Source organism: Tachysurus fulvidraco, chromosome 23, assembly GCF_022655615.1.
Source record: "Tachysurus fulvidraco isolate hzauxx_2018 chromosome 23, HZAU_PFXX_2.0, whole genome shotgun sequence".
In the NCBI taxonomy this organism is placed as follows: Eukaryota; Metazoa; Chordata; class Actinopteri; order Siluriformes; family Bagridae; genus Tachysurus; species Tachysurus fulvidraco.
Window position 1 is genome coordinate 12,790,807 of NC_062540.1, and position 21,059 is coordinate 12,811,865.

The window sequence follows — 21,059 nt, forward strand, 5'->3', positions numbered from 1 at the left end:
AGTCCACAGATCACCTTCCAAAGGCACCTTCTGAACCTTAGGGGTGGCTGAAGCTTTCATTTCGAAGCCAGCATGCGATTTATTTATGCTTTCCTACATGCTGTTGGATTTCAGACAGAGGGAAAGAAAATCCACCAATATCCATTCTTGCTTTGCATCACCAACCCACATAGTTATCTGGACAGATTCAGGTTCAGTCAGAGATCGGTCATCTTAAGGTTTCTGATCGCCATTCTCATCTACCCCACTACAAATTGCCCACCCACCCAAATACCACCCTGTTTTGTTTTTCTCCACCAGCTGCTGAATAAATAAAAGTAATGTATTTCGAGAGGCCAGACACTTGGGAGAGAGGTACATGCATGACTGATGAGTATGCATCCTGCCACATCTCATTCTGCCCTGGTCACAACAATTACAACGTCATTTAGCCGCCACATCACGGCACATGAGCAACTGGGTCTGCGGCACACGATAGAAAGAGAATAAGTTTGACAGCGTGCTCCTGCTGAAGGTCAGCGTCTCTCCCTTTCTGTCCCTCGCTATAATGAAGACAGGATTATGGTAATGAAACAGATGCTGGTGCAGATACGAAGCCCAAACCTGAACCTCATCTTTGTCTCGGAAAAGAGATCCCGCAATTGGCATGCTAGATCCCTTCACACAAATGGGCCCGTGGCAAGTTAGTAGATATGATGAATGTGCTACAGCATAAATGGAACAGAGTAAAACATATGCTGCCTAGAAGCTCAGCTTTGGTATACGGTAAATGGAACAAGATATATCTGTTTTAAAATTCCATCAGGAGTACTTCTTGAGCTGTTCATCTGTCTCTGTGATAATGAGCAACGTCCCGATTATACTGTAATAAAAAGACATGTAATTCTATTTAAAAGTTCAAGGGATGCTGATAAAATGTTCTTGTTTATCATGAAATGAGAGCTTAATTAAAAACTACTGAGATGGCAATAACCTTCAGGGTTTACTATTTTGTCAAATGCTCTAATGTTGATGTGAACCTGGTTGGAATCCTAGTGAGTGATTAAAGAAAAGTATATCGAATGTGATTTTTACTTGCGTAGCAACTTGAACAAAACAGCATATTTCAGATTAGACTAAATGTTCAGGTTGAATGCTATGGGGGTGACACCCATACCCAACCCATGCTTGTAGGAACATAATTAACAACATAATGGATCATATAAACAGCAACAAAATTGATTATTGATTCATAGCTTTAAAATCAAGTGAAGGAAAAAATAAAAATAAAAAATACAGCAAACTTGTCAAAGACTTTTTATACACAATGCGTGTTATTGAATATCATCAGCCCTGAGCTTTAGGGCCGGTTAAAAATGGCCCAGTCCAGGATGGTGATTAACTGCTTTGGGTGAAGTGTGACTGAGGCCAAAGAGAAGTCATGACCACCCAACACAAGCTCCTCTCTTCTATCTTTCCCATCAACAGCCAGCACAGCCAGGGAAGCAGCAGATGGGATATTCATCACAGCCACACTTTCCTCCTCTCAGCCCTCCTTTCATTCTCACTCTCCTCCAGCCTCTCCTGCCAGCAACTAAAGGGGCCTGAGGAAATGTGGCACTCCACAGCTGCACATTCTTGAAAGGGCATTGCACTTAGTACGGTGGCAAACATTTACACATTTGTCTTCATCAACCCTGGCAGTCTAAACAACATTATAGCTTGTGTCACACATTAGCCAGGGCACATTATTGCTCTTCTCATTTCCAACAACCGACGATTAGCAAATTAGAGCAATAGGTTCAGCCTCTGCTAGCCATGGAAAGTAATGAGCCGTTGCATGGAGCCTCTGTAAATATACTCTACTGCACTACATGTACTATTATTTATAATCCAAAGTGATTCTTCAGAAGACCACCCCTGTTTTTAAAAGAGCTAATTCTCTGCAATGATTTGTTATGGAAATTACAGATGGGGTTTTTTCCATTTTCTTAAAATTCACCCTTTACCCTGCCTCACAATAAATGTAATCTATTTCATATTAAAGAAACTACAGCAAAACTGCCAAAAAAAAAAAAAAAGGTGCTCTCATCAACTACTGTAATCCAACTCCAACCTCTCTCCAATTTCTTTTGTTTTCACAGTTGCTCCAGTGTCCTCTTTATAAGTCAGTTTGAGAGCAAAAAAGAGGGAAGAAATACTGTACAAACAGACTATTATAATCTTCTATCTCTGATGTGCATCTGCTACAGAACAGTCCGTGTAGCTTGACGGCTGGATTTAAGCTGACCTGTCGATTCTAACATCTGCGGAAAAAAACGGAAATATAGCAGCAGAAGGAGACAGAGGTGCAGAATGACTGGGAGATTAAATAATTCACACACAATAGAAACACACAAAACAAGACATTAGAGTCTGTCTGAAAGCACAATGGAGATTTATGTAGACATGAGGTTTGTTGTAAAAACAATTATGCATATAGCTATATGTACTGTATTGAAAAAGGACATACAGTATGCAGTGACTAATTGTTTGGGCACAGAGTTCATTTCTTTTAAACATTTTACCTGGATTATTCTATCTGCACAATCTGTAATATTTAATTTCATAGTTTAAGACGCTGGTAACATGCAATGCCAGTGTGTTTAGGGGTGAGACTCCTTCTACCCAATGTCCATTCCTTTCATTCCATGGGATAAAAGCACATCCTCAAAAAAAGAAGAAGCTGCATAAGAAAACAGATAAAAGGAAGAAAAGGGGGAAGGTTCTTTAATCTCCAGCTCCCACAACAAACAATTAGCTCTCTTTTCTTTCTGTCGCTGTGCACAAAAAAGTTTGGAGGGAAAAAGGGAAAATGTGAAGGAGAGGTGATGGGTGATGCTCTTTTATAGGTCTTGTCATGTGCTTGAAGGCTCAGTGGTCTTTTTGTCCATTGCCTGTGTGTGTGAGCATGCTCACCTTAAACAACAGAGAGCCTCAGGGGCCTCCCTGGCCTTTCAGGCCCAATAGAGGCAGCACCTTAGGGGACCATTTAAGCCTGAAAAGAGGGCTGAAAACCCTGCACAGCTCTGTGGGGCATCAATAAATGCTGACATATTGACTTTCTGTGCCCAAGCGCCACTGGAAAGTGCTGCCTGCATATTAATCCATTAAGGGGTTGGGGAGAGGGCCAGCACCATGGTGAGAGGGGGTAGCCAAGGATAGATTGTGTCTCTTAGGTTTTGAATGTGCTGGAATGTGGCAGCAGTATGTTTGGTCTAGGAAACGGTTAAGAAATGAGTCGTAATCTAGATCACTTTGGGTAAAGTCATCTGAGTCTGGCTTGAGTTGTAGTAACACATGAGAGACCGATTTTTGCTTTGGTTGCACAGCCTCTTGACATTTCATCACTACATTTTAAGTGAACATATAAATGTCTGAGCAACTTGTCCAGTCCCTGCTCTAAAATTTAATTCTGTGTGTTAAGATTCAAATTTCTTAATATTGCTTCAGGCCATTTAAGGTGATGGTAGAATTTACTTTTGCTTGCTACGTGAAAAGTGGAGTCCATTTGCTGGGAAATGCTGAGGCAGTCAATAGAAAACGAAGAAAGTTGTAATTCGGTTTCTACCTGCCAGCATTGTTCAGACTGCTGGTAAAAAAACAGGTGTCCATTTACATCCAGCCTCATTCGCTCTTTTTTAATACTGAATTCATTTCCTGGGATATGGATCTTGGTAATTGAGGTCAAAAGCAATCAAAATGGCAGAACTTAATCAAAATTTCTAAAAGGAGGAGAGATTCGGAAGAAAATCAGACCTTTAAACTTGCACACCTTAACTGAATTCCACTTTAATACATTCTTCAAAAAAGAGATCGCTTGCACAAGTGCTTGCAAAATGTTTCCAAAATAACAACAGCACCAGCAGAACATTTTTCAGCGTATAGATACTATAATGTATCATTTATTATTATATTATGTACATGTATTTAAATATGTTTAAAATGCTCTTGCACTAAATAAGAAAATCAAGGCAGATGTGTTCACTTCAAACAAGCTGAATACACATTGAATCTAAAACTGTTTTACAAAAGAAAAGGGAAGAAAAAAAAACATCTAAAGCATTATACACTACAATGATGGAAATTCCAGGGAGATTCCTGAAGCTGAAGCTTTCTGGTTAAAATTTTAAACTGATCATAACTATTAAAAATACATTTGTTGTGGAGGCATTATGTCTTAGAAAGTCTTTATCTGCACATTGCTATAAGCGCAGCATTTGTGAGACTCTTTCTGAGATAAACAGAAAAGTGCTGACTGTCAGCTCTATCAGCGATTTAGCTTTAAGATTTAAATATAAATCTAAATATAAAGATGCAGGCACCAAGTGGACAGTGTTGGGCTTAAATGTACAACTTTTTTTATTAAATGCATAATCTATTTTTTTTTTTTTAAATAAATACAATATTTTTTTTTCTTTGGAAAGAATAACATTTGGGCTCAATGAACCTCCTTAGATAAAGTACTTTGTAGTGTGGTTTATACAAAAGCAGGAAACTAATACAATGTCTTTCAGTAATCTAGAGATACACATTTGAATATAAGCTCAATATTATAGTTTACTCAATATTATTAATGCTGCATAATAAATACCTATATTATCTAAACACTCTGATATACAGTATAAACATTTACCGCTTAATAAAAAGAGTGGTTGTTTATAAGGGTGACACAAATGAGAGAGAAAATCAGTGTAAAAATAGCCTGAGCCCATTTTGAAGCTGCATGGGGAGCCGGGAGTGGGTCCTCTATCACTCTCACACTGCCCGACGCTTTCACGTTCTAAGATGGTGGAAAAAAAATCTGAGCACATTTCTGATTTGTAACACTCTAGGAACGTGTTTATTGTCTTTGTGTGAGTGCACAACTTATAAATAAGGCTAATGAAGAATCTTGGGGTGAAGGCGCTAAAGAGCATAAAATGGGAAATTTTATGGTTTTAAGTAGCGTGGGCTGATGCTGATTTTTAAGCCATCGAATTATGGTGTTAGCTGCTAATCATAAGACTGATGCGGGACAAATGCCTCTCCACTTAATTAGTGCTAGACATTACATGGGCCATGCTTCCACTGTCATCTCAATCAGGTTGAAAACTTTAGCCTTTGCAAACTGGAAGCATGCGTTGATAAAGAAGGTTTTATATGAATTATAATAAAAAATAATATTATGCCTGAGCTGCACATGGCATTTGGCTTTGCTCTATTTTAATTTGAACCATAATGGTGAGAGGATTTGTTTGGTAACATTTTAATGGAATTGTAAAAATGAATAAATCAATACTCATTTCTTCACATCTTGTATTTAGTGAGGTGTGCATGCAAATAACTGATAGAGAGAAAAGTGTTAATATACTTTCAGCTGATAAAACCAACACAGGGCAACAGAATTCCAAGCACTGTCGATTTCACTGTCAGTCAAATACATAAAATTTAAAAAATAAGTAAATAAGAAATCAATCTAGTGAAATTGTTAATTGTAAAAGTAAGTTATTTTACCAAATCTTTGGGTTTTATCTGCATCAGTTTGTTTATAGATTTAAGATAATTAATAAAACATTACTGCTTGGACACATTGTGATGTCCAGATGCTGAGACATACAAGCAAATAAATGGACACAACTAATCATCTTTGGTCAATTCAGATATTCATAGACAGCAAAATTGTGAATTTGAAAATGATCAATAATATTTTTTGTTTGTTTTAAAAGGCATCATTGTACTATTATTATTGTTGTGGTGTTCATATAATGCCATTTTTCATAAACTGGTCCCTGTATAATAGTCCTGCATTTGCCATGATCACCTTGCATTTCCATCAAAGCTTTGTTAAATTCTTTAAAATCTAATATCCAAAAAATAGCACATGTCAGGGTGAATGGCTTGCCATCCCTTCTATCCTGCAGAACACAACACTTGTGAAAGTGTGGACATTAAGTAACAAATCACAACATCCATTCTTTTTAATCAACCGAACATTTATTCTACTTTTGTATTTTGGAGATTTTTTTTTTCGTTATAATTGCTCAGATGTGATCTCACTCTAATGGGATAGAAAGTCCAGCTTGAGCTGTCAAAAAAAAATAAAATGCTTACTTTATATATTGCAATATATCTGTTCACTGAAAGACAAATATGCCCTACTCCTACTCATTTTTTATTTGTCTTAATATAATCTAAATTTTTCTTCATTTTCTAATCTAAATATATTTTACTGCAATAATGTACACCACTTAAAATGCAAAATGAAAGTTTTATTTTGGCTATTGCTATTTTCCATACAACAAAGATAACTTCAGCTTAAATTATAACATCTAATAGTTTCACGAGAGAAGCAGCCTTGACAAGCAGCATACAAACATTTTGAAACCTTTCTTCAACAGTCATAGAAATGCAAATCCTATAACTTGCATTAAGACAACATCCAATGCTACAAAAAGCCAATTCCAAGTCACTCACTTGGAAAACAGTCTGTTTTAAGGTCTTTTTAAAAAAGGGTTGACCCTTTTCTTTTTACACTTGAGATTACCATACTTCTCCCAGGCCTGTGACACCTGCTGCCCACTGTGGGCGTGCAGAACACAGACTTTTACTTCAAGCAGTCTAAAGACTGCGGCTCAGCGTATTGACCAAGGGCAAGAGTGCCCAGCTTGGAGCCCTCCTACTGCAGATGTACATTAATGCAGGAAATATACTGATCCCTGCAGCCGAAAGAAAAGGCTCTCCTTTTAACATGCTGTTGTCTGACTTGATCATGTCAGTTTGATAGAGCCCATTCAAAGTTATTCATGCACCCGCCTTTGAGGAACAATGGCAGCCAGTTTATAAACTGTCTCCCTGCTTGCCTAAAAGCTTTAGGGCCTTTTGTTTCGCTCCTCTTAATAAACTTTTGGAGGAGTTCATCAACCTGCCTGAATAGTCAATGTGGAAAAGCCAAAAGACACCAAACAAGAGAGTTTCCTCTTTTCTCTCTCAAGAAGAGTGACTGTATTTAAGTCAGCTGTGGAGGCAGTAAAACAACAGAATGATCTTTGCTCAAACAAATGGCCAGAACATTGAAAGAACAAAAGAAGTTTTAGAAAAGAATAGAATGTTGATTTTTTTACATTCCTTTAAGCTTGAAAAAATCTTTTCGTGAAATACTCCAACAACAACTTTTGCTCACATTTGCTGTCATTATTGCTGCTATTTAAAACTAAACTATTTTTCAGGCTGCTGATTTACTACTAAATTCAATTCAGTCTTATTGAAATAATAATAATAATTTGTTTTGTTTTTGTTTTTGTTTTTGTTTTTGTTTTTGTTGTTTTGTTTTGTTTTCCTTTGCTTTCTTTAGTTTTTTGTTTTGTTTTGTTTTGTTTTGTTTTGTTTAACATTTGTGACACCTTGTGCGTTTTGTGCAGTCGTGCTATGGAACTGCTTGTGATGAAGGTTCCTGTTTCAGTTTCCCTTGTAAACAAAGATGATCCATTCTAAATGTATAAATGCTACTTTTCACTGAGACACGCTTTAGTTTTCTAGCTGCCCTGAAGCTGCGCTTCGCCTGGTCAGTCTTGTGGAAGAAGTGCCTTTTGTTAGCTGATCAGCGTCACAGCGGCTCTCCACACAAGACCCTCGGCATTTTGTCGGCGAAAATGAAAGCGGGATTAACGACTGGCTACTGAACACTCCATGGCAAAGGAGCGGGCCTCGACCCACCCCCCGTCCCTCTCCCTCATCCCATTAAAAAAACCCTTTCCACTTTGGTAACTCCTCTTTTTGGTATGTTTGTATTCCCAAAGAGACCATTAATGCCGTTAGAAAGCGAAACGAACAAAAAGATATCGCAAAAAATCAACAAGTTTTGCAAATGCTTTGCTTCAAATCTGGCTTCTATCCTGTCTTTTTGTTTAAAATAGCCTATTGGCTAATTAACAAATTATCACCTACTTTTTTTAAAGGAACCACAATTGTGACGGTGATGTTACAACGACCGAATAATTAGCTGGCAGTTTCCTAAGTCAATAAATCTGGTCAGTCTGGTACATTTTAATGGATTATATTTATCTAATGGCGGTTTTAAAGCTTCTTTACAATATCTAGTATTCTAGATTTCTAATGGTTCTAATTTCTAACTTGTTCTTTGAACTCAGTAGAGGTGGAAGAAATAGATAGAAACTATTTAAGCTTTTATTTGGCTTTGGGTCAGAAAGAGTTCTCTGGGATGCCAGTTTTATGGTTCCGCATCCAGCACTGAAGGTGGTTGGGCGATCAAAACCACTTTTGTGCCACTACATAGGAAGCCCGAAGGCCAATACTTTTATTGCTGTCAGCAGGAGTTTCCCTTGTCGTTTGTTCATTTTGCTCTTCTGATCTTGCAAGACGTGGTGCACAGCGCGGTGCCAGTCTGCATGAAGTGTTTCCGACTCGTTCCTTCTGAACCACCAGCCTTCAGAATGAACTCATATCAATTAATGCTTACATTCGAACTTAAAGATTTGGTTAAATGTTAATGGAAATGTACGGAAGATGGGCTCTTTATGTTAGTACGCAAAATATTTTCCCCATTCTGATCAACTCTATTACAAATTTTAAAATATCCATCAAATTTATGATTTGTATCTTTATAGCAATATGAAACATAAAAAAAATTAACACTTAAAATTTAAAAAACTCTCTCTCTCTCTCTCTCTCTCTCTCTCTCTCTCTCACACACACACACACACACACACACACACACACACACACACACACACACACACACACACACACACATATATATATATATGCAGGCAGGTTAGGCACTCTGTAATATGATGAACTCTCATTGTCGTGGTGTCACCACAAGTGTTTCTGATAAGCAAAAGCGCCCAAGGATCAAAAGACTTTAAGCCTCTCGATTTCCCCCAAGCCACCTCCAACCTTCTGCCCAACCTAACGTCTATTTCCTCTCTCGTGCCTTTGAATATAAACGCATAAGGAGTTTTTTTTTAGCCGTATGCAGGACCTGCCCTCAGGTGAAACGGCCAGCAGACCAGATTAAATAAGATGAAGTAATTTATAGAATATCGCATTATGTAATGATGACTAAATCTCGCAATTGATTTACTTTCTTTTATTTCCAGAATGCACAAGAATTAAATATCTGGAACACATGTATGCAATCATAATCGTCCAAAAATGCTGAAAAGATACAAAAAAGAAAATAATAATTAATAAACCAATATTTGAACCATTGGGCTACATCAAAATCTGTGTTTTTTTATATAGTGAGTGTTTACAAAGTAGGTCTATTAACCAAGCACAGATAATTTGTGAGAAAGTATCTAGGTAACCTGTAATCTTGTGCCAAGTGCTGCTGTTTTACATCGTGTGTTGTTCTGGACGCGAACACATACAGTGCTGCAACCTAAACTAGCAAGATGTTCCACTTCACAATGACGGTCACTGCTTTGACTAATTTGATTCGTTCCACGAATTACGTCACTTGGTTTTTATGGATTTACGTAGTCAGTTTTATTCTGGCTGAGCCCTATTTCACTGCAAAAAGCACGATTAAAATTAAACAGCATGTAATTCACTTATTCTGCACACGGTTCCGGTTCCGGTCAATCAGTTCTAAATAGTGTCCTTTTTAACCATTATTTTTTAAACCATGATCTTTTACCTATTATTAGTAGTAGTAGCAGTATTAGTAATAGTAGTAGTGGTAGTATTCACCACTACAATGACTAGAAAAAAAAACATTCATTGGAGATTATTATTATTATTATTATTATTATTATTATTATTATTATTATTATTATTATGTTTTGTTATTATTATTTATAATGTATTGTTATTTCATTATTATAATTTATTATTATGTTGTTGTTGTTTTTGTAAATATTATTATTATTATTATTATTATTATTATTATTATTATTATTATTATTATTATTATTGATGCTTGTTATCGTGTTGATAAAAACTGTACTATATATTTCCGAATACCAGAGTTCCAGTGAAATGTGATGGGAGGCAGCGCGTTGAGGTTAATCCGAGTTTAATACACTGATGCTCAGCACAGGAGCGGCTGTGATGATTGTGTTATCTCTGCCCAACATTTGGGTCTCCCTCAATTTGAACCCAGCCCAGTAGCTGCGAGAAAGTGCAGATGGAGCGACTCTCTATGCCCGAGGTTAAAAAAAAGGTTATTAATAGCGAAATAACTTCCCCATACTTTAACTAAACCGATGTCTGTCACTATTCATGATCCTCTCCTTCTACACTTTTATTATTTCATCGAAATTTATTTAAAAAACGCGCTGCTAGTCATTTTTTTGTGTTTATTTTTGTGTAAACAGGACTGGTGGAGTCTTGGGCCGTTCACTGTCTTAATCGTGCGCTTCAGCTTGTTATGTCAAAACAAACCTATGTTCGCATATTCATAGAAATAATTCCACTGAATATCCATACATTTCAGTCTAGAGCCTGTGTATGAATTGTTATGTTATTAAATTATTATTTATTCTATCAAACTTGGCCATTTACGTCATTGAACAGAGACACACTATTTGAGCCAGAGAGCCTAAATTAACGTTTTGTGCAAAGCTGTGATTTTTGCGCATCAGAAACTGATCGACTGGCAACAAACAAATAATTCGATTTATTATTAGAATATAACATAATTTAATATCTTGGTGCTTAATATTGACAGAAAATAACAAGCTATATTCTACCTACTGTATAGCTAAAGGTATAGCTAATGTAGGACTTGAACGAGCAGTAGATCTAATGCGCTCTGATTAGACGTATAGGACTAAATAAATAAGAGCTGATTGAGAGTGCAGGCTTAGACTTGTTTGTCCATATGTTTTAAGGATTTGTTTGGTATGGCTGTCACATTCCGCTCCTTCCAGCATCCGCTAAAGCAATTGGAAAGTACAATAAAACAAAATAAATCAAATATCTATATGAAACCCTAACAACTGCGCGAGAAGCGAAAATCTCATGAATTTGTGCCCAAGGCTAGCCGGCGAGAAGCGTTTAGAGATGAAAGTGGAGAGAAATAAAAGGCTCAATTTAAGCTGCTTTAAACCCCTTCATCGTAACGTTTGGGTTTGAGTGCTGGGGAGAGAAGGCGCTAAATACACTGCGCACTGTGCCTGAGAGCTATTACACCCCTGCCCAGTATCTGCACATTCACAACACAGTTTCCATTACCAGCTCTAATAAGTCTTGACGTTATTAAATGCCAGCAGGATGATAGAGTGAAACAAGACCAGAGATGAATTTTTTTTTTTACGTTTGGAAGAAAGCAATGTGTGCTGAAGCTTTGCGTTCATGCGCCACCGTGACAGCTATGCATGACAAAATAAACTCCTGCAAATAAACTGGAAACAAATTCAGGTCGTAGAGTCTAAACGCAAAACATATCCCAAATTAATAAGTGAATATATACTATTAAACAATTTTTATAATGAAACATTTGTTAATGATTGATGGTGAGGCAGCAGGAATATCTTTATGTAATCTCGGATGTTACCAACATCTATAAAGTAAAACAAAATGTATTTAAAATTTGTCTTTTATTGAAAGTTATTTTTTGAGCATACTTTGTCTCCAGTGATTATATGTTAACTCAATGTTAAAAAGAATGATAAAAAAAACAATGATTCTGCGCATAGCAAAGTTCCAGCATGACGAGTCACCGAAGGTCGCCATAGTTACAGCGGGTGGCATTTTATTTTCACCTAGTCTACTATTTATTAAGAAGGAATTGGGTTTAGGACGCAGCATTAAATATGCGATAAATCTGTAAGACCAGTGGAAAGTTTGGAAAACGCTGCCTTAGACGAATACATGGAGGACAGGGCGAAAACCCCCACAATATCTAAGAAAAACACAATAACATCCTCCAAAGAAATCCTGCGTATTTTCAAGTAAGAATCAAATATTTTGCACTCTACAAATCATTCTTTTCCAGTAGCAGATTCCATAAAATGACAAAACTATCTATCAGTGGGGTGTATTGAATAATTCATCTCGCTTTAGTTCTTTTCTTGGTCTTTTGTTTAAAAGTTTTCTCTCCTCGTTTTGAATGTGAATGAACGGATCTAGTCCTCTTTTCCACGCCTCGCTTTTGGATCTTGCCATTGTAACGCAGATTCTTTACTTTCAAGCCTTCAATAGAATGAAGGCTTTTTTGGAGTGAAGTTCATCTTCAAGTTTCATGAATGACTGTCAGTGTGAAGAAAACCATTTTCTGCCATCGTTTGAACACAGCTAAAAAAAACCATTACAAAGCGCGCCAACATTTTATTACCACGTCATTTAAAACTCATATGGCGATCCAAGCATTTAGCCTACATGCCGTTTAATGTGATGCAAGAATGATGATGGTAAATAGCAAAAACAAGCAAGATCGCATTAATACAAATCATACACGCGTAGGTCGTGGCCTAAAAATGCGTTAAGGTGAGAATTTGAGTGACACATGATGGCGTGCACCAGCGCGCAAAGTGGTGAATCTACTGAAGGTAATTGAATTTGATTGCCACATCGGTCATCTGTCAGGCACCAGTTTTCTAGAGCGCATTTACGCAGCGCCGGAGGAGTCTGTTGTACAAACGCGGCAAGCTCTAAATACCTCCCGTCAGGGCCAATATAAATAATTAAGTAGGCCAGATCAAATGGCGCAATGACAGCACAGCAGCAGGACAAATCTGCAGTGTCGGTCAGACACTGCGCATTAACGCCAATAAGCATGCATTAACCTCATACACTGCAGAATTCAGGTCCACTGAGTTAAGACCCAGAGAGCTGAACTGAAACAAAATCCCGCAAATTACTCGCAGTGAACATAAATTTGTCTCTAATTTTTTTTACCTTTTTCCCCGAGTATGCCATCAATGCTGTGTTTTGTTTTCTTCTCCCCATTGTCATCTTTTTTATCACAATCGTCTTCATCTTCTTTTCTGCCAAATCTGGCGCGAAGCACTCGACTTATTGAGCTCACTTTTAACAGAAAAATGTATACATTCAGATAATAATTATAATAATAATAATAATAATAATAATAATAATAATAATAATAATAAAAACAACAACAACAACAACAACAACAATAATAATAATAATAATAATAATAATAATAATAATACACTTGAAATTACAGCATTAATGTCTCATTAAACAGTTAGCGATATGTTTTCGCTCTAGAGATCAGAGGTGTGTGTGTGTGTGTGTGTGTGTGTGTGTGTGTGTGTGTGTGTGTGTGTGTGTGTGTGTGTGTGTGTGTGTGTGTGTATGGTCATCGTATAAAAAGGGTCGCTTACCAGGTGAGGCCTCACCTGAGGGAACTGAGCTTCTGTCACACACCCCGTCTTTCAACAGTTTGTCGCGTATTTCCCAGCTGAACATACCGGGATTCTCGCGCTTGTATTCCTCTATTCTTTTCTCCACGTCCGGCGTTGCTACCTGCTTTTAGGGTTAAATAGGAACACCCACGATAAAGAAAAATAAAGAAGTGGGGAGAGAGAGAGACAGAGAGAGAGAGAGAGAGAGAGAGAGAGAGAGAGAGAGAGAGAGAGAGAGAGAGAGAGTAGATAAACATAAATTTTAGTTGTCTACAGTTTGACGCAAAACAACAGATATATTTCCTATTTATTTTCACCATTATTTTTGCGTTAATAATAATAATAATAATAATAATAATAATTATTATTATTATTATTATCATCATCATCATCATCATCATCATCATTACCATTATTAATATAATGATAATGATGATATTAATAATAACAATAATATTGATAATAAGAATAATGTACACTTATATTATTATTATTATTATTATTATTATTATTATTATTATTATTATTATTATTATTATTATTATTATTATTATTGCTGTTAATTTTGCACTAAAATTATAAAACATTATAATATAATGGGGGACACTGTACTAGTGGGGACTCAATAATATTTTAATAATGAATATTATTTAATAAATAATGTTTTTATAATTATAGTGCATAAATAACAGCAATAATAATAATAATAATAATAATAATAATAATAATAATAATAATAATAAAGTAAAATAAATAAATACATAAATAATGTTCCGAACAATCAACTTACCCTGGGTTTACTTCCCCCTATAGCTCCAGGTCGGATGGAGCCTGTCTCCTGATACCTGCACAGGATTTTGGACACGCAGCCGTGGGAGACCCGCAGCTGGCGCGAGATCACGCACGGCCGAATTCCGTGATGCGCCATTTCCACTATCTTATGTCGGATATGGTTAGGCAAAGGCCTGCCGTTAATAAAAACCCCGCCAAGCTGATTCACACGCCCTTGTCCCAAAGGAGTTGAGACTAAAAGAAAGGGTTTAAAGGGTTTAAAAATATTCAGAATGGATAGAGTATATTGCTTATAAAGAGGGAACATAACTTGTGTTACAGTATGTAATTTTACTAGGAATTCTTATACGAATATGAGAAGGCTATAAAACTGTGGTTACTTTAAAGATAACAACAGGTTTGGGGATTTTTTAAACATGCACATCTCAAATATTATCTTTCATCATGGCTTTTACAATATTTACTTTCTAGCCCGTAATTTATACAAAATTATAAATAAAACACAGTGTAAATGCATTTTGAATTGAGTTTAAAAAAAAAAAACCTGCATGCAAAAATCTGGTTTCAACACGTATTTCAAGACTAAAATAGTTATTATTATTTCCATTTATATTTATTTGAATTGTTGACAAGTAAGGCCTAGTGTGCATACTTTGACTATCTAAAAATGTAAATAATTCTAATCAAAAATCTAAAAAAAAACTTTTTTTGGTCACAACCGAATTTCAGTTCGGTTATAATTTGCCAGAAAATTAGGCCGCAACACATTGCTTTTCCTCCCTGCTATTTTGTTCCATAAAACTACATTCACCAATATGTCAGTAATTTAATAATGCACAATATATATATATATATAGTGGCTCTATGGGAACAGCTATTTCTCTATTTAGAACAAGCTGTAAAAATTCTAGGGTCCGCTTCATTCAGTCCACCTCTTCAAGGGTTTATGTGCACTTTTACTTCCACCTGCATCCCTTGAACTCTTCACTAAATCCTGTCTGACATCCAGATCATTGGCAAGTTTTATCTGTACCAAGACCATTTGCTGGGAACACGACAATAAATAAAGACCAAATTCTCAAAGGTATGTATGAGCATCTTATTACCGAATTGAAAGAAAGAAAGAAAGAAAGAAAGAAAGAAAGAAAGAAAGAAAGAAAGAAAGAAAGAAAGAAAGCTATTAAACTAAAGCGAAATCGTTAAAAAAGAGCTATGACTATTAAATAAAAAGTTGAAATCTTAAGCCAGATTTGAAGCTAAACCCACCTTCTAATGGGAAGCCGGTGCGGGGATAGTTTTGTCCTGGTGCTGGTCTCATCATCCGAGGTACTGATCCCGGTAAAGACGACATTCTGTTTTTATTTTGGAGGCGCAATACAGGCCGAAATTCACAAACTGGTGTCCACACTCGATGATCAATGCGGTTTTTTGGTTTGTTTGGTTTTTTTTTTCAAACAGGAAATCCGAATCCAAAACAAAACAACAGAAAACCGTCCAATCAAAGCGCTGGATTTATAAAACTCCTAAACTGATCGTTTTAATGAACGTTTCTCCTGTTTTGTGGAGAGGAACATGAGAAAAAATCACAAGTGGCAACAAAATGCCGTGCGCGTAAAAGAGGAAGGAGGGGGACCAACTCCTTTACCTCTCTTTAAGTGGACAAAGGTTACTTAATTTCTTCGCAGTGTTTTCTGCAAAGGTCCGGCAGGTTTAGATGACAAAGTGTGCGCCGAGCTCGAGTAGTAGTTTAAGTGGACAACTTTTTGGCGCACGGTGCAGGAGGGAGGCTCGCATGCGCCAATAGGCTCGTTCAGCTTTCTTTTATTTTAGGGGCGCAGCCGAGCTTTAATAGACCAATCAGAGCGCGGCTACCCACTCGCACACGCACTCACACTTTTCATTCACTTCACAACAGTGTTCCTGAATAGAAAACAAACAAAACACAACACTCCTCAGCTTCCTTTTCATAACAGCACCAGCGGGACAAGACAAACAAAATGTTTTAGTCAGGACTCCAAATACGCCTGATCTCTGCTACCAAATGGTTCAAAATGACTCACTGATGCGGTTCACTTGTGCACAATATTGTGTACACAGAGTTTAGAGAAATAAAGCAATGCAAAGCAATATATCTACAAGCGCACAGCACACAAGGCAAGTCAAAAAGTATTATAGGAACAGACATTGCTGTTTGAAATAAATTAACAAAATAAATCAAATACCAGATGAATCGAGTTTGGGTTTTGGAGTTTTTTAAGCAGCCTTCTTTAGCCGACATTGTGTAAGTGTGAAGAAGTCTCGTTTCCAGCAGGATTACAATAAACGTTTCCATTAGTGGTGAAAGTTCCAGGAAGTAAATGGATTTAATTAAATCTTCTTTGTTCTCAAAATCCAGAAAAAAATTGTTTGCTGAGTGTCCTACTATCCAGCTGCTTATAATGCAGTGGCGTGATAGATAGATAGATAGATAGATAGATAGATAGATAGATAGATAGATAGATAGATAGATAGATAGATAGATAGATAGATAGATAGATAGAATAGAAACTGTATTGCTATTGCATAGTACAGGTATATAATATATATGGCATATATATTTTACATGATTGAAGGCTTACCTTTGATAAAGTTTCAAAAACATATCATGTACACGGTAATAGGTGCCCAGTGTTGCCATGCTTATTAGTTTTTCTGTTTCACTTTTTGACAGGTTAAAGGTCAGGTCATGTTTGCTGATCTGAAGCAAACAAGTGAGAAATTTGCATAAACAGTTGTGCATGCTCAAACAGCCTTACTGCAATTTCCTGTGGTTTTTAGAAACTGGGGAATTGAACAGTGAATTTGACCTGATCCATGTAGCAGTCTGACTGTTAATGATTTAATAATGGCAGTAGTAGAAGAATGGCAGGCAACTAAGCTGTTCAAGATAAGGGCTGACAATTTCCTGACCTTGTCTACTGAACATAGTAAACAGTTATAAATATTTTATTGAATCGCTAAACAATTTATGGTTTAAAAACCTTATCAAGCCAGCATCATCAAATCATTTGGTAATGCATTATTTATACAAATTTCACAATAAGATTCACACATGAGAAGTCTCTGGCTGTTCATCATCAGTCTCTAAATGCTGCTTTTTTATGATGTCATAACACTGATCATGTTGAAGTTGACCTAACAGAAGATTTTGTTCAAATTTTCTTCCAGATAAGACCAACAGTGTAAATAAAACTCTGCGCATGCGTAAAAGGCGAATATCTACAGGCTGTGAACTTGGAATAAAAAATAAATAAATAAATAAATAAATAAATAAATAAATAAAGATTTGTATAGCATTTAAATTGCTTGCTATATTATAGTTGCAGGGTGTTGGGTTATTCATACACGCCGGTGTTAACAATAATGTCTCAGTAATTGGTGTAACATGAGATAGTATTGCCTCTGCAAAGCACACACGATCCTGAGAGACCAAAATAATTCCTGCTTGTGTGATCCTTAAAAAAAAAAATAAATAAATAAATAAATAAAACATACGCAACAAAAATTTATACTACGTTATACTAAACTCTAAAGCTTGATATGTCTTCCTTTTTTTAAATCCTTGAATCAAAGAAACTGAAATAGAATTTTAATATTCATTATAAGTTTGTTTCACTATATGTATTTTTCCATTGTGTTTCCATTTTCTCATTGGGCTGTACAGTTAAAACAAATCCATGGCCTTGGGGAGCATGGGGATCGACTGACTAAACTTTAAGAAATATGTTTTGTCATAGAAGAAAAGCATCCAGTAGATGGAAAAATGCTATTAAACTATATGTTTGATTAGTTTGCTTGCAGTAAGAGTGCTAGCACAGCATCGTTCAAATCATTACTGGGTCAGTGTCCATGGTATGAACCTAAGCTTGAGTTACTGTCTGTGTGAAGTTTGTCATGTTCTCTTTGTGGATTTTCTCTCAGGTTTGCCAGTTTCCAGCAGCTTTTAAAAAAACAAGCTGGTAGGTGGACCGGTGAAGATGTAGGTGTTTATGAGCAGGTGGATGTGTTTGTGATCTTTCATAAACAGGTAATACTACTACTATTACTACTACTACTACTACTACTACTACTACTACTACTACTACTACTAATAATAATAATAATAATAATAATAATAATAATAATAATAATAATCTATAATTAATAATACTTACATAATTATTTAGTATATTTCTTACTAGGTGATACTAGATGGTAACTGAGAGAAACCCATCAGTCTTGATGTCTAATTTAATGCAGAATTTCATGTGTATGTATATTATTTATTTTGATTTTTATATATCCTGAGATTAGATTTATGAGATTCTTAGAAAACATATTATTTATTAATCATTATTAATATAATCAATCCAATCATTGTTAATTAGATGCATTATACATTCTATATATATGTCAGCATGTCCAGTTTTACCAGATACAATTCATGTAAACGTTTACATCTGTAAATGTAAGTTAAACCTTTTTTGGGGATACTTATCTCGGTTTGATTATCATCCATCAATCAATTTTTTGTGCTGCTTATCCTACACAGGGTTGTAGAGAACCTAAGGTATATCACAGGGGACATAGGGGGACACCTTGGACAAGGTGTCAACCGGTCACATGGAACAAATCGCACAGATACTTAAATTTAGACCTTGTCTAACAACATAAAACATGTCTATGGACTTGGTGAGGAAACCTGTGTTCCCAGAGGAAACTCCTAAAAGCACAAAGAAAAAACATGCACACAGGACACAAGATCGAACACCCAACCCCGGAGGTGCTTGAACGTGCTTATAGGTTCAGCTCGTATTGCAGAGATGCTTTGCCTTTTTGTAGAGCCATAGAAAGAGACAGCAGGTGCATCTGATCATACAAAGCCTGTCATTCTGATGTCGATTTCCTCATGACACATTTAGCACTGTAGTGCAGCTGGAAGTGGTTAAGGGTGTTAAATCATGGGTCTGGTAATGGCACCTTGTCACAATAGATCACTGCAAGCAGAGGAAAGAATGTCTGTGAGGTACAGCACATCACTCTCACTCTCTAATTCCTGCAAACACACATATAGTGCACATACATTCAAAACCCACACATACACACAGCTTTTTGATGGCCTTTGACCATTCACATAATTAGTAGTAGTAATGCAGCCAATTATTGCTATGCAGTAAACCTACACCTAAGAAAAATACGTAACCAAAAGCCCCCCACATCATCAACACACACACACACACACACACACACACACACACACACACACACACACACACACACACACACACACACACACACACACACATGCAACTGTTGGCTGGTAGTTCTCTAAAGTAGGGCATAAGCAGTTTCCCTCATGAGATCCATACCATGATATAAACACAGACACACACACACACACACACACACACACACACACACACACACACACACACACACACACACATGCACACATTAACATTATAAAACTAATTAGTAAGCATGTTTTCTGGTGTTTTTCATAACAAAATATTTCAGTTTCAGCTCAGAAATAATAAAGGTGTATTTCAAAATCTGCATAGAAAGCACTTAAAATGTCAGGATATGTTGAGTGTGTGCTAACAACTCTAATGTCAGGTGAAGTAGAACAGTGACTAGCATGCTACAGTACATGCAACTTGGCCCTTTTACCCCATGTGCCTCTTAAATGTGCCCACATGTGTGTTCAGGTATGGTGTGTGTGTGTGTGTGTAAACACATGAGGAAGGTCAGGACCTGGTGGGAGGTCATGCTGTGTGGAGCAACACAGCTCTCATTACTTAGCTGAGAACATGCTTGCTATGTTAAGCCCTTCAGTCAAGAAAGGGCATTGCAGGGCCTGCTCCTAAATCAGCTCTATTGGCTTTAGGGTTAAGTTCATCAACAGGTGTTTCAAAGAAATATGCTCCAGTGACAGGATATCACATATCACATCAGCATTACTCTGTTAAATCGATAAGACCATTATACAATACCACTTTCCATCTGATTAAAGTATCAAAATCTAATTTTAGTACATTACATTTTACATGAAATACATTTGTAAATTCCCTCTCATTAAATATTCTCAAAAAAGGGCAACTAGTTTGCCATTCTCGATGTTAGTGTGGTGAAAGAGACATCCTTTTTCCTATATCAGAATGTGATGAATTGCTTTTTTTTTTTTTTTCATTTTTTGCTTCAATCAGTTCGTGCAGGTTTTATTTTTGAAATGTCAGAAAAAATGGCTTGTTTAATGTAAATGAAAGTAGCAGAGACAATTTTACATGCTGCCCCGATTGGTTTCACTAAATCAATCTGAAAAACTAGCACACAAGGAGAACATGAAGCTCTCCATAAATGTGACATCTGAACCTTTTAACGTTCTAAAACTTTTTAGAGCATCAAAACCAATAAAAGGCTAAGTGTCGTGTCATAGACTTTATTACATGTTTAAAATATTGCAGATTGAACACAAGCCCAATTTTTTTTTTCCATTTCTTGAGTAAATAAGACAAATCATGGTGATTTTGTAGTCTAAACCAGAAAGTCTTGTGGAATTCATCCAGCTCCGATTGTCTTCCGTGCCATGAAGATTTTGGATCCTCACTGAGATGAGGCCAACCATGTGAGGATCCTGAGACATCTAGAGATTTACCAGCTCCAGTTGGACTTGATGGACTTCATGAAGTATTTGGACATAAGAGGATATGCCAACTACATGTGGTCTTTAAGGACAACAAACTTCTCATCTATACAACATATGTCAGACTGTATATTGAATTAGCATATATTTCTAAACACACCCTCCAGTGACAACCAAATGAGGATGGGTTCTGGCTCCTCTTAAAGTTTCTTCCTTTACCGTCCAAGAGAGCTTTTCCTGAGTCACCTCAGGCTTGCTCACTGGGGATAAAT

General features: G+C 36.5%; 1 protein-coding gene across 3 annotated transcripts in view; it reads right to left on the minus strand.

The window, feature by feature from the left end:
* The window catches only part of pax7b (paired box 7b), a 42,888-nt gene extending 27,024 nt beyond the window's left edge, over positions 1–15,864 (minus strand). Inside the window, exons 1-4 of one of the 3 annotated variants that reach the window (XM_047807623.1) lie at positions 15,393–15,864; positions 14,125–14,360; positions 13,314–13,458; positions 12,865–12,993 (exon numbers count right to left, since the gene is read on the minus strand). In XM_047807623.1, coding sequence (XP_047663579.1) covers positions 12,865–12,993; positions 13,314–13,458; positions 14,125–14,360; positions 15,393–15,477 — 595 coding nt within the window. In that variant the 5' untranslated portion in view covers positions 15,478–15,864. The remainder of the gene's footprint in view (positions 1–12,864; positions 12,994–13,313; positions 13,459–14,124; positions 14,361–15,392) is intronic. The other 2 variants (XM_027170274.2, XM_027170273.2) reach the window with 2 other exon arrangements.
* Positions 15,865–21,059: the final 5,195 nt, after the last annotated feature.